The sequence below is a fragment of the Mytilus galloprovincialis genome, chromosome 10, assembly GCF_965363235.1.
Source record: "Mytilus galloprovincialis chromosome 10, xbMytGall1.hap1.1, whole genome shotgun sequence".
Lineage (NCBI taxonomy): Eukaryota > Metazoa > Mollusca > Bivalvia > Mytilida > Mytilidae > Mytilus > Mytilus galloprovincialis.
This window is the reverse complement of record NC_134847.1, coordinates 32,781,431-32,793,706: the sequence shown is the minus strand read 5'-3', so window position 1 is coordinate 32,793,706 and position 12,276 is coordinate 32,781,431. Positions and strand designations below refer to the sequence as shown.

Below are 12,276 nucleotides of genomic sequence, written 5' to 3'. Positions count from 1 at the left end.
AACCTGAACTTTGCTCATTGTTGAAGACCGTACGGTGACCTAAAGTTGTTAATTTCTGTGTCATTTTGTCTCTTGCCAATAGTTGTCTCATTAATCATATCACATCTTTTTTTTTATAATGAGTTAATTTCACGGTTAACAAGTTGATACAGTCTTGGGTAAAGTTTGTTGCTCCTTGTCAAACCTTCATAGAATTTTATGAAAATTTAGCAGTAGCTTATTCATGATAATGTCTGACGCAAAGTTTTGAAAATCAATTTTCATTTTCAGTATTTTTTTGATAGATTGACTTATCACTTCTTTTTTTGTCTTACGTGCATGACAAGTCTTTAAACCTTCATGGATTGTCATGAAACTTGGACAGAAGCTAATCTCAAAGACCAAAATATGGCACCTGAAGAAAGGTTTGATTTAAAGAAAAATCTTTATCTTACAGAGAAGTGGGCTTACCTTTTATGTCAACATACACTTTTACACTGACAATTATCAGTCATCGTAGGCGAGACACAGTTTTCCGCGGAAACCCTTACAATTTTCTATAGTTATTATTATGTACTATTATACCACTGTCCCAGGTTAGGGGAGAATTGGTGCGCCTTCAAACTAATTTAACCTCGCAAAATTATGTATGCCACTGTCTGAACTGAGTCATGAGCGTGATATTTCGTTCCTTATTTTGTACATAAATCAGGCTGATAGTTTTCATATTTGAATTGTTTTACATTTGTTATTTCGGTGCCTTTTTCAGCTGACTTTGTGGTATAGGTTTTACTCATTGTTGAAGACCGTTTCAACTAAAGTTAACTCTATAGATTGTTCTTATGTTGTACTGTTACACAACTAGCTAGCTGTCCAAAGTTAGGTGGAGGGTTGGCGCCGGTGTCCTATAGCCATTCTTCCCCATGCCAATTTTTTCGGGGGAAAAAACTGGATCGACCCAATTCCCCCCCCCCGGAAAAATTGGCATGAAAACCAGGATCAGGCCAATCCCCCCCTTCTTATAGGACGAGAAGCTAATTTTTCCCCTTTCGGCGACGTCAGTTTTATAAATATTTATCAAAAAAAAAAAGAATAGTAACTTTTTTTTATTAGTCAGTTAGCGGTACCGTGGCAAACCTTCAACGTATCAATATTCATTTGATATATATTTCGGGTGTGTTTAAGCCCGGGATTTCGAGATTGACCCTTTCGGAGTGCGGAAATTCTTTTTTTCGAATTTAGGGATGTCGGGATTTAATTTTGTTTAAATTCGGGACCTCGGGATTTCGTGTTTTTAAGCCCGGGATTTCGGAATCATGCTTGCATCATTATATACAAGTTTAATCGTCATAATATATATATAAAAAAGAAGATGTGGTATGATTGCTAGCCTGTTGTCGGAAAAACTAAAAGTGCAACGTGAATTTTAGTGCTGATAAAATGTTCCATGGCTTATAATGAACCCCAATGAAAACTTGCTGACAGTTCAAAGAATTATGGTATTAGTATGGAGTATACACCTTGTAAATAATAAAAGTAAGTTGTAAGTTGCAATGCAGGTCAAAGGAATGCATGTAAATGACAGCATATTGAAGATTCGGACGATCAGACAAAATAATACACAAAAAAATGCAATTACAGACGGCAAAAAAAATATAAACGGACTGATGAACATGAAAACAGACAGATTGACATGTAAACGCAGTATGGTAGACATATAGACCGACTGGTGGACACATGCACAGACTATTAGAGATGTAGGTACACTAGTACTGGTGTAAACGTAAACTGACTTGTAAACATGTAGATAGATTAGTCAACACGGAGAAAGACGGGTGGACCTGTAGACATAATAGTAGGCATAGACGGGTGAATATGAAGTCCGACTGTTGAACATGCAGACAGAAAAGTAGACACATAAACAGACCGATGAAAATATAGACGGACTACTGGAAATAGACAGACAAATATGTAGACAGATTTGTGAACACATGTCATGTTGAGAATGTTAACCGACTAGAGGACTATTAGAAAAAAATTGGGAAAATACAGAAGGACGAGTGGACACATAGACAGGCTGATGACCATGTCGACATTGACAAAAAATATTTGTCTGCATAAAAATCTAATTCCAACTCTCATGTTGGGTTTAATTTTCAGACTGATATAGATATAGTGAAATCTATTCTATGGGGGAAAGATTGGCATGGGGGAAAAGTGACAATATGTATACGTATTGCCAAATTTCCGCGGGGGAAGAATGGCAATGATCCAAAATTACCCAAGGGGAAAAATTGGCTCATGCCATTTTTTCCCCCGGGGGAAAAACTGGCATGGGGGAAGAATGGCTATATAACACCGACAGACCGTGCAAACTAGTTTAACCCCGCAACATTCTGTATTTGCATCTCCAAAGTCAGGAACCTCTTTACTTGAATGGTTATCCCTTTGGGGGGGCTTCTCATATATTTTTTTTTTTTTTTTCATTCCTTTACTGATTGTTATTGTGTTTTGCCGTTACACAATTGTCCGTTGTCGTGGGCTTAGTGGTGTCTTCAAACATGTTTAACCCCGTCACATTCGTTATGTGTCTACCCCAAGTCAAGAGCCTGTAGTTCAGTGGTTGTTGTTGGTTCATCTTTTTTATATTGTTTTTTCGTAAATCATTTTGTTAGAAAGTTAGACTGTTAGTGTTCTCTCTTGAATTGTTTCAGTTTTTTCATGTCGTGGCCTTTGCAAAATATAAGAAAATTATATCGACAGGATGTGAGTTCTCACAGTCTCAATCATATATCTAGTTTTGTTTTAACAGTTAAAATACAAAATCTAGCAGCCAGTTACTCATGTTACTGACGGTCAGTGAGACTAGGACATTATAGTGTCCTAGGTATCGCGGATAAAAAAGTTTTGTTTTATTTTATCTTGTTAACCTTTTAGACTGTATCAATTTATCCAAAGGACTTATGATTAGTTTACATAGGGTGGTTCTAAGTTAACGAGCTCTATAAAAAAAAATCACCATTGTATTGCACAAACAGATACATTTGAATCATTAGAGACTAGACGGTAAATAAAACGACTTTAATTGCTTGTTTCACAAAGCCTTACATAAAAAAAATTAGCCATAAATATTCCAGATTATGTAGAACATCAAGGCAGGACAATGCCACCAAAGTAAACTTTTATTTAGAAACCTTCAAACTTCAACAAACACCCTACAAATACAAATATCTGGAATACCTTAATTATAATTAGACGTACTGTTAAATATAGAAGATGCAGAGGCATTCAAGAACAGCCTCACGTACGTTATTTAACAGAGAAGTCAGGCAACAAACATTTAATTCTAATTTCACATGTAAATATGTTTTTAATGAGCACCATATTGAATTACTTTATTAGTACTTGCGTGATGGGTCTTAGACCCTTTGCATTTCAACGGTGTAGATGTAGATGTAGATATAGAATTATCCAGCTATATCAGAGACGTATAATATTATGTGTCTCTGGCTATATACATGATATATATGAATTCGATCAGCTTTTGATTATTTATGATATAAATTTATAATACAAAGAAGCATCTTTTTTTGCAAGAGAGCGAAAATTAAACAGAAAACTCAATGATAAAAAAATGAATAGAAATAACAGAGACATGTATACTGTATTTATATGTCTCTGGAAATGATGAAAGGGTTAAAAAAATAAGGTGTTTTTTTGTCAAAGATGGATTTTTTTTATCTATCTGGAAGGTTTGAGTTTTTTTTAAGTTTAAAGTTATAAGAGTGATTTTGCTTCTTAGAATATCTTATAACTTGTGCGCCATGTGCGTTGTTAGGTATAATAAATTAACATATCAGATGCGGATAATAATACATCTGTAGTCCGAGCTGTGATTTAAATTATACAGACTAAAGCGTCTATGGGACTTGGATTATATTGCAAGATGGCGGACGACGAACATGATGTCGACGGGTATTGCGCATTTAACTAAATATCTATTCAAATTCTATGAAAAAATATATTCGACAACTATCAAATATTCCATTGTCATTAACCCATCTATATTTCCCTTTCTGTACAAGTCATACCTGCTGCATCATAAGACATAACATAAAATTATGGTAGCCTGTGTGGTGATAGCACGGGTAAATTTACATGTTTCAAACCTAATGGATGCAGTGTAGTTGATTATGCTTTAGTTTCTCAAAGCCTACTCCAGCAAATTTTATATTTTAATGTATCAGATTTTAAGGCAAATTTTTCTGATTGCCATTGCAAAATCACTTTTAAGATTTTAGCATCTTTCCAATTGGAGAAAAATAAAAGTCATATGAAAGACTTTCCTTTGAGGTATAAATGGGACACAGAAAGTATTCAAAATTTCCAGGAATCATTTACACATCCTGTCATACAAAATGAGCTAAAATATTTTTTAAATAACAAAATTATCTTAGACAAAAAGAATGTGAATGATGCCACATATAGTATTCATTCAATATACGAAAAAGTGTGCAAAGTATCACTAAAAAAGAAGAAGAAAAGGGTAAAAACATGTAATCATAAAAAATGGTTTGACCAAGATTTAAAAAGTTTGAAAAAACATGTTAATGATAAAGCTATATTAATGTCAAAATTTCCGAAAGATCCGATAGTGCGTGGCTCTTTTTTTAAACTTAATAAACAATTTGCCAAACTAAGGAGGAAAAAGAAAAGAGAATTTAGAGTAAATATTTTGGACCGTTTAAGCAATCTAGAATCAGAAAATCCAAAGGATTATTGGAACCTTGTCAATCAACTCCGTCTTGAAAATAATTCAGAAACTAAAAACAACATAGATGGTGACATTTGGTATAAATATTTCTCTGACTTGTCATCCATTCCTGAAAATGAACACATAAAGTCCAAGATAAAAGAGATAAAGAGTAAACTTGAACTATTAGAAAAGAAAAACTTTGGATTCAGTGAGATTGACTTTAAAATCACCCCTGGTGAACTCCAAAAAGCCCTAAGGCAATTAAAATCTGGGAAAAGTCCAGGTCTAGACACTATTACAAATGAAATGTTAAAAGTTTCACAGAGTTATATGCAAGATTGCTTACTAAAACTTTTTAATGCCATTCTTCTATCTGGCATTTATCCCAGTAATTGGTCTGAGAGCTACATTACTCCTATATTCAAATCTGATAACCCGCAGAACCCTGAAAATTACAGAGGTATTGCCATCAATAATAGTCTTGGCAAACTTTTCAATACCATTCTGTATAACAGACTTGATAAATTTTTATCTGATAATAATATCATAAACAAAACTCAAATTGGTTTTTCTAAGAAAGCTCGCACTTCGGATCACAATTTTGTACTAAAATGTCTCATAGAAAAATATGTTAAAAGAGGCAAAGGTAAATTGTATGTATGTTTTGTAGATTTTCGCAAGGCCTTTGACAAGGTTATTCATATTGGTATATTATACAAATTATTACAGCATACAAATAATGGTATTTTTTATAACATTTTGAAATCTATGTATAGTAACGACAAAGTGTGTGTTAAAGTAGAAGACAAAATAACTGATTTTTTTAGATATAATGTTGGTGTACGACAAGGTGACGTTTTGAGTCCCACATTGTTTAAACTGTTTATTAATGATTTGCCAGATATATTATCTAACAATTATGATGATGTCAATTTAAATGATGAAAAGATACCATGTCTACTTTATGCTGATGATCTTGTATTAATATCTGACTCAAAAGAAGGGCTTCAGAAGAGACTTGATACTTTGTGCACATTCTGCAAAGATTGGTGTATGGAAATAAATGTGAAGAAAACCAAGATTATAATATTCAATAGGAGTGGTAGACTCCTTAATGAAAATTTCAATGTAGGAAATAATTCTATTGAATGTGTTAAACAATACAAATATCTTGGCATAGTCATCCAAAATACTGGAAACTTTAATGAAGCCAGGAAACAATTATTCCAAAAAGGTCAAAAGGCCAGTTTTAAACTTTATAAAGATTTGAAATCATCTAATCCTCCTATTAAAACTCTTTTGCATTTATTTGATCACTGTATACAGCCAATTGTAACTTATGGTTGTGAAAATTGGGGTGTTATTAACATTACTTCTAAAAGGAAAAATTTGTCCCTTTATGACATATTTAAAGATTGGGAGTTTGAGAAGCTAAATTTAAAATTTTGTAAGTATATTATTGGTGTTACAAAGATGTGCACAAATGTAGCAGTCCTGTCTGAATTGGGTAGATATCCTCTTTATATAAATTTGCTAACACATATGTTTATGTATTGGCATAGACTAGAGAATTCTCCATCTGATTTATTGAAAAATGCTTATGCTGAGTTAAAAATGATAGAAAGTAAAGGTCAAACCAGTTCCAATAATTCATGGCTCTCTAATATCATTTTCTACAGTGAAAAATTGGGTATTGACCTAAATATATGTAAAAATCTAGGAAAAAATAAATTTTTAAAAACTTATTGAAAAAACAGCTCAAATTAAATTTTCAAAATGATTGGGAGAAAATGCGAGATTTTTATTTACAGAATCAAGGCAAATTGGACACTTATTTTTCATTCAAAAAGTCATTTGACTATGAAAATTATTTAGATTTAAAGCACCCACAAAAACATTTATTAACAAAATACAGACTTAGCAATCACTGTTTAAGAATAGAAACTGGCAGACATGAACGAATTACCAATGTATGTGGTAAATATGAAATATTACCTCGACATGAGAGGATATGTTTATATTGTAATACAAATTGTATTGAAAATGAAATGCACTTTCTTCTGGAATGCCCTTTTTACAATAACCTCAGAAGAGATATCACTGATTATATAAAAAAATACCCCAGTTTAGATAGTTTAAATATAAATGATCTTTTCATGGATCATGATTAATGAAGATAGCAGATTTCTATCTATTTTATGTGCATACCTGGATAAAGGCCTGCAACTAAGAAAATCAGAAAATTAGTTAGATACTCTAAAATATATCAAAATTATCTCCCCTTGACCACTGATCCTTTCTTCATGCATTTGAATTTCAATTATTATTTTATGTTTCTTTAATCACTCTGTAATGTTTATGTCATGTTGTAATTAATGTTATGCTCTTAATGGGCCCTTTAATTTGGAAAATAAAAATATTGTATTGTAAAGTAAAATTATTTGTGTCTTAGTGTTAAGGTTCATCATAACAAATGGACAATTATGGCCGTATTTTCACCTCAAAAACTGCTCTGTGTACAGACTTACCTATGCTGTTTTTTTTAAGGCCTAGCATCCACTAGATATATAAAAGTGGATGATCAGCAATGCACAACTATCCAAGAAATTTCAAATGAAGGTGATGATTAAAAGCAATTACAGGCAATCTCACAACCTTCAAAAATGAAAAAACAATACTGTGTGGTCCGCAATTATACACCTTATAGCTATATGTCCGCCATTACTCGACATCACACAGGTTCCCATAAAATTTTGACGTCATAATACTAAATATCTGACGCAACAAAAATCATTGTTGTATGACGTCAATAGTTCAAGGGGTTGACATTTGGCAAAAACTATGGTAGAACCAAAACTCAAAGAAAGAGTTCAAATTTGGGTTTTAGTCTACTTCCGATCTAGAGTTTATTTTTTGTTTCCGACTAATTAAAGTTTTCTTCATACACATTGCTAAGAAAGTCAACATGTGGACAGAGTTCATATTTTGGAAGTGAGTCTTTTACCATTCTAGAGTTGTGCCCCTTTTTACATTGAAAATTGTGAACCTTGAAAAGATGCATTTGTGTGCTCAGACTCATTCATCAAAAGAGTGCTACTGAATAAGTTAGGAGGAATGGCAGGAATAGATATATATATAGATATATAAAAGTCAAATAATTTTTGTTTCTAAAGTTTAACGCATCCAAACCATTCCAAACAGTGCTTCATACATGACATGTAACTGTTATTTATTTTTTCATTACAGTTTTGATGATTTAGATGATGATATAGATGAAGAACCATTAGATGAACCAATAGATGGAGAGGTACGCTTGTAATATTAATTCAGTTTAAATGTGAGGATAAGTTTGCCTGCAGGTGATTTATAGATGTCTGTCATGTCTGTTGCCACCCATATTTATAAAAAATGTTTTTATCCATATCTTAGACTATTGGTAGATAAGGGATTGCCATTTGTAGTGTGTAATTAATATGGATTCATTAATATTCGTTGGATACAAGTTTTTGTGGATTTCATTGTTACAAGGGATCCACAAACTTAAATGTTCAACGAAATACAAATATTCTGAAGAAATGTATGCAGACTTTGCCAAAACCATGAATTTTTAAATATTCATGAATATGCAAGATTTCCTAACTCCACAAAAATTGGTATCCAAGAAATAAAATGAATCCACAGTATTGTTTATATGTATGGTGACCTACAGACATTAATATAGTGATTACACCAAGGTGTACATATTTCAAATTTCAAATTTTCTGATAAAATATAATTTTTCTAAGTTTTTTTTCATCAGAAATATTATGTGCCCTTGTTTATGTTATACTTATTTGTGATAATTGTTCTCAAGGGAGTTTTGTTCTGTGTTAAATATTCCCAATTTAACATTTTAGGTTCATTGCATACATTTTAAATGGGTTTAGAACCCTTACATGTGCATTGGCTTTAATCAACCTGATTTACCTTTGTTGGACATGTACTATATGTATCTGATAAAAACCTATTTAGTATTGCTGGCAGGCAGTCATTTTTTGGTGACATCATATTATTTATGATACTTTTATGTACTTTTATTATAATTGTTTGTTTTGATTTTACAGGATCAAGATAATATAGAGATTATTCCAGCAACAACCCAATCACTATCTATTGAACGTCATAAAAGAATTACTACACCTTACATGACAAAATATGAAAGGGCCAGAGTACTGGGTACTAGAGCATTGCAAATAGCGTAAGTATTGAAAAAAGGAACAAAAAACTGTTAAGGCCAGAAAACTATTATTGTGTTTTCTGCTCCCTACCCACTGTAACACATTTTATGGAAAATTTTGGCTAAGAACAGTCTTGAAATTTCCCCCTATATAGTTGATGTGAAATGTTCTAAAAAAAGAAAAGCAAAATCATACTTACTTCCCCTTTTTCCCAATACAAACTCTCCTCTTGTAATTGTTCCTGAAAGCAATATAAATTTTTGTTAACCCTTGAAAACTGAAAACATTCAACTGAATAGACAAAAAAGTGAAAATAATTCCTGACATTATCAGAATTTAAAAGTTATTATTGATTTCATATCTTTTGCACCTCCATACATTAAAAGTTCATTTGATATTAAAAAGAAATCCAGTTATGATAAAATATGATAAATGACAAGGACGTTTTCCATTTAATAGGAAAAAAATGTAAAAAGTTGGCACTTTTATATAGTTTACAACATTACAGATATCTTCAAGCATAAGTTTTGATACAACTCATAGGACAGTTCATATCCTGTTGAAAAAGGGACATAGATTTGGGATATCTATGATGTAACATAAATAGAATAGAACACTCCTGTTTCCTATTATGTTGCATTTTCTTTAATCACAATAATTGACAGTGAATCTTTTTTAACCGGATTTTTGTGACAAAAATGTCGGTTATTGATTTGGGGATGTAGGGCGGGCGGTCGGGCGAGCGGGCGGGAATCAAATGTTGTCCGTGCATTAACTCATGAACCGTTCAACCAAAGCTTTTAAAATTTTAATATGTTGTTACTGACAACTAAATGAAGGTCAAGTTCAATAATGGCGATTTTGACTTTTACCGTTCAGGAGTTATGGTTCTTGAAAGATTGAAAAATGGAGTTTCCAGTCGTGTCCCTGCATTTACGCATGAACTGTTCTACCTAAGCTTTCCAAATTTTAATATGTTGTTACTGATGACAAAATGGAGATCAAGTCCAATAATGGCGATTTTGACTTTTACCGTTCAGGAGTTATGGTTCTTGAAAGATTGAAAAATGGAGTTTCCAGTCGTGTCCGTGCATTTACGCATGAACTGTTCTACCTAAGCTTCCCAAATTTTAATATGTTGTTACTGATGACAAAATGGAGGTCAAGTTTAATAATGACGATTTTGACTTTTACCGTTCAGGAGTTATGGTTCTTGAAAGATTGAAAAATGGTGTTTCCAGTCGTGTTCGTGCATTTACGCATGAACTGTTTTACCAAAGCTTCCCAAATTTTAATATGTTGTTACTGATGACAAAATAGAGGTCAAGTTCAATAATGACGATTTTGACTTTTACCGTTCAGGAGTTATGGTTCTTGAAAGATTGAAAAATGGTGTTTCCAGTCGTGTCCGTGCATTTTCCCATGAACCGTTCAACCAAAGCTTTTGAAATTTTTATATGTTGTTACTGATGGCAAATTAGAGGTCAAGTTCAATAATGACAATTTTGACTTTTACCGTTCAGGAGTTATGGTTCTTGAAAGATTGTGAAATGGCGTTTCCATTCACGTTGTTGCATTTACTCATGAACCATTCAATCTAAGCTTTTCAAATTTTAAGATGTTGATACTGATGACAAAATGGAGGTCAAATTTGATATTGACGATTTTCACTTTCACCATTCATCAGTAATGGTTCTTGTGATATTGCCAGGACACAAATAAATATTAATAAATCCGGTTTGCTGTCGTTGTGACAGCCTCTTGTCTATTTTTCTATTGTTCAACAATTACAATAATAAATAGACACATACATTTCTGAATTTACAGTAGTCTGGGAAAAGATTGAATTCAAGTGGTTAAATTATATGTAATTTATTACTTTGGTAAAGGGAAATAATTTCACAATCTCATATTTTACAGAATGTGTGCTCCTGTCATGGTTGAATTGGAAGGAGAAACAGATCCTCTACAGATAGCAATGAAAGAATTAAAGTAGGTTTTTGAGCATGATAATAAAATAATTAAATTCCTTATTTTGAAGTTCAAAGAAAACTTATCAAGTAACTATGAAATAAGACAGTGAGGCTCAACAAACATGACAATGACGATTCTTTCAATCTTCGTAACTCTTAAAATCCAACAGTGTTTATTGTAAATCATCTCAAATAAGACAAATTAAAAGCTGCAGTGTACATGTCAAATTAATGTCAGATATGTTAAGGGCTATTCCAGAAACAAATGTATGGGGGGGGGGGGGGTGTGGAAGGCAGTTTTTGTCAGAACCCGCCACCCAGACAATTGTAATTGAGAATTATAGTGCATTATAGTGTGAAAAGTTGCTCTGATACCCATCACCCATGTATTATTAATACAACATGGCTTCCAACCCCTCCATACATTTTTTCTGGAATAGCCCTAAGTTAATAAAACAGCATTCTATTGATATAGTCCCCTGCAAGTTTAGTCAAAAATTCACTATTCTGTTACAAAATGCTAAATTGATCCATAACTTGTCATGGTGTCAAGTTTAAATAACAGATAATAAGTTAATATCTTCAAGGGTGAGGAAAAAAAAGGTGGAATATTGATTAATTGAGTGAATTTGTTAAGTCCAAGGACCATAACTCTGCACAATATCATCAAACTGACCAAAATTTGGACTTGACCTGTCATTGGAACAAAGACTAGCCTTCAAAATATTGGACTGAGCCTCATTTTTTGGGGTCAGGTCTGATGGTTTTCACGAACTCTGTATATATTTGTTATATATCATGTCTATAAGTCTATGTAACCCAACTGTTCTATTTGTAGAGCCAGGAAAGTACCCATTATAATCAGAAGATATTTACCAGATGGCAGTTATGAAGATTGGGGTGTAGATGAACTTATTATTCTAGAATAGGAGAATTATGTGCAATGTAGCAAGACTAAATATTTGTTAATTTTGTATACTGTTTTTAATATGAAGATTTGACAGTACTTTTTATTTTACATTGTCATTGTGTAAATAAACCCATATCATGAGATACTTGTCTTTATTATAACTCCTGTCGATTGTCAGGGGTTCTCTTTGGATAATCTGGTTTCCTCAATCAACAAAAACTGGATGCCAAGGATGATTCAAGTGGCTTTATACACCAAAAATTGCTTACAATATTTGTAATAGTAGTTCCACCTTAAACTGATCTTATCATGAACTTATGTTAAGTTTTTGCATGACTGATGATGGAAACAAAAATGCTTAAGTTTCATCTTCGGGACTTCATTTAGGTGAGACAATGAAAACTTAAAAAAGCATGAAAATAGACAACGGACAAAAGCAGC

At 32.5% G+C, this 12,276-nt stretch overlaps 1 protein-coding gene across 1 annotated transcript; it reads left to right on the top strand.

Annotated features, from left to right (window-relative positions):
• The first annotated feature begins 3,876 nt into the window (after positions 1-3,876).
• Positions 3,877-11,978, top strand: LOC143047404 (DNA-directed RNA polymerases I, II, and III subunit RPABC2-like). The gene is made up of 5 exons (XM_076220435.1): positions 3,877-3,954; positions 7,982-8,042; positions 8,839-8,972; positions 10,873-10,944; positions 11,764-11,978. Exons 1-5 carry the CDS (start codon positions 3,902-3,904, stop codon positions 11,852-11,854), a joined length of 411 nt encoding a protein of 136 aa, XP_076076550.1. The 5' UTR covers positions 3,877-3,901; the 3' UTR covers positions 11,855-11,978.
• Positions 11,979-12,276: the final 298 nt, after the last annotated feature.

Coding starts and splice junctions, on each gene's coding strand:
- LOC143047404 (XM_076220435.1), top strand. CDS start 3,902: ATGGGACTTGGATTATATTGCAAGATGGCGGACGACGAACATGATGTC. Junction 8,043..8,838: donor ATGAACCAATAGATGGAGAG/GTACGCTTGTAA, acceptor TTGATTTTACAG/GATCAAGATAATATAGAGAT. Junction 10,945..11,763: donor ATAGCAATGAAAGAATTAAA/GTAGGTTTTTGA, acceptor TTCTATTTGTAG/AGCCAGGAAAGTACCCATTA.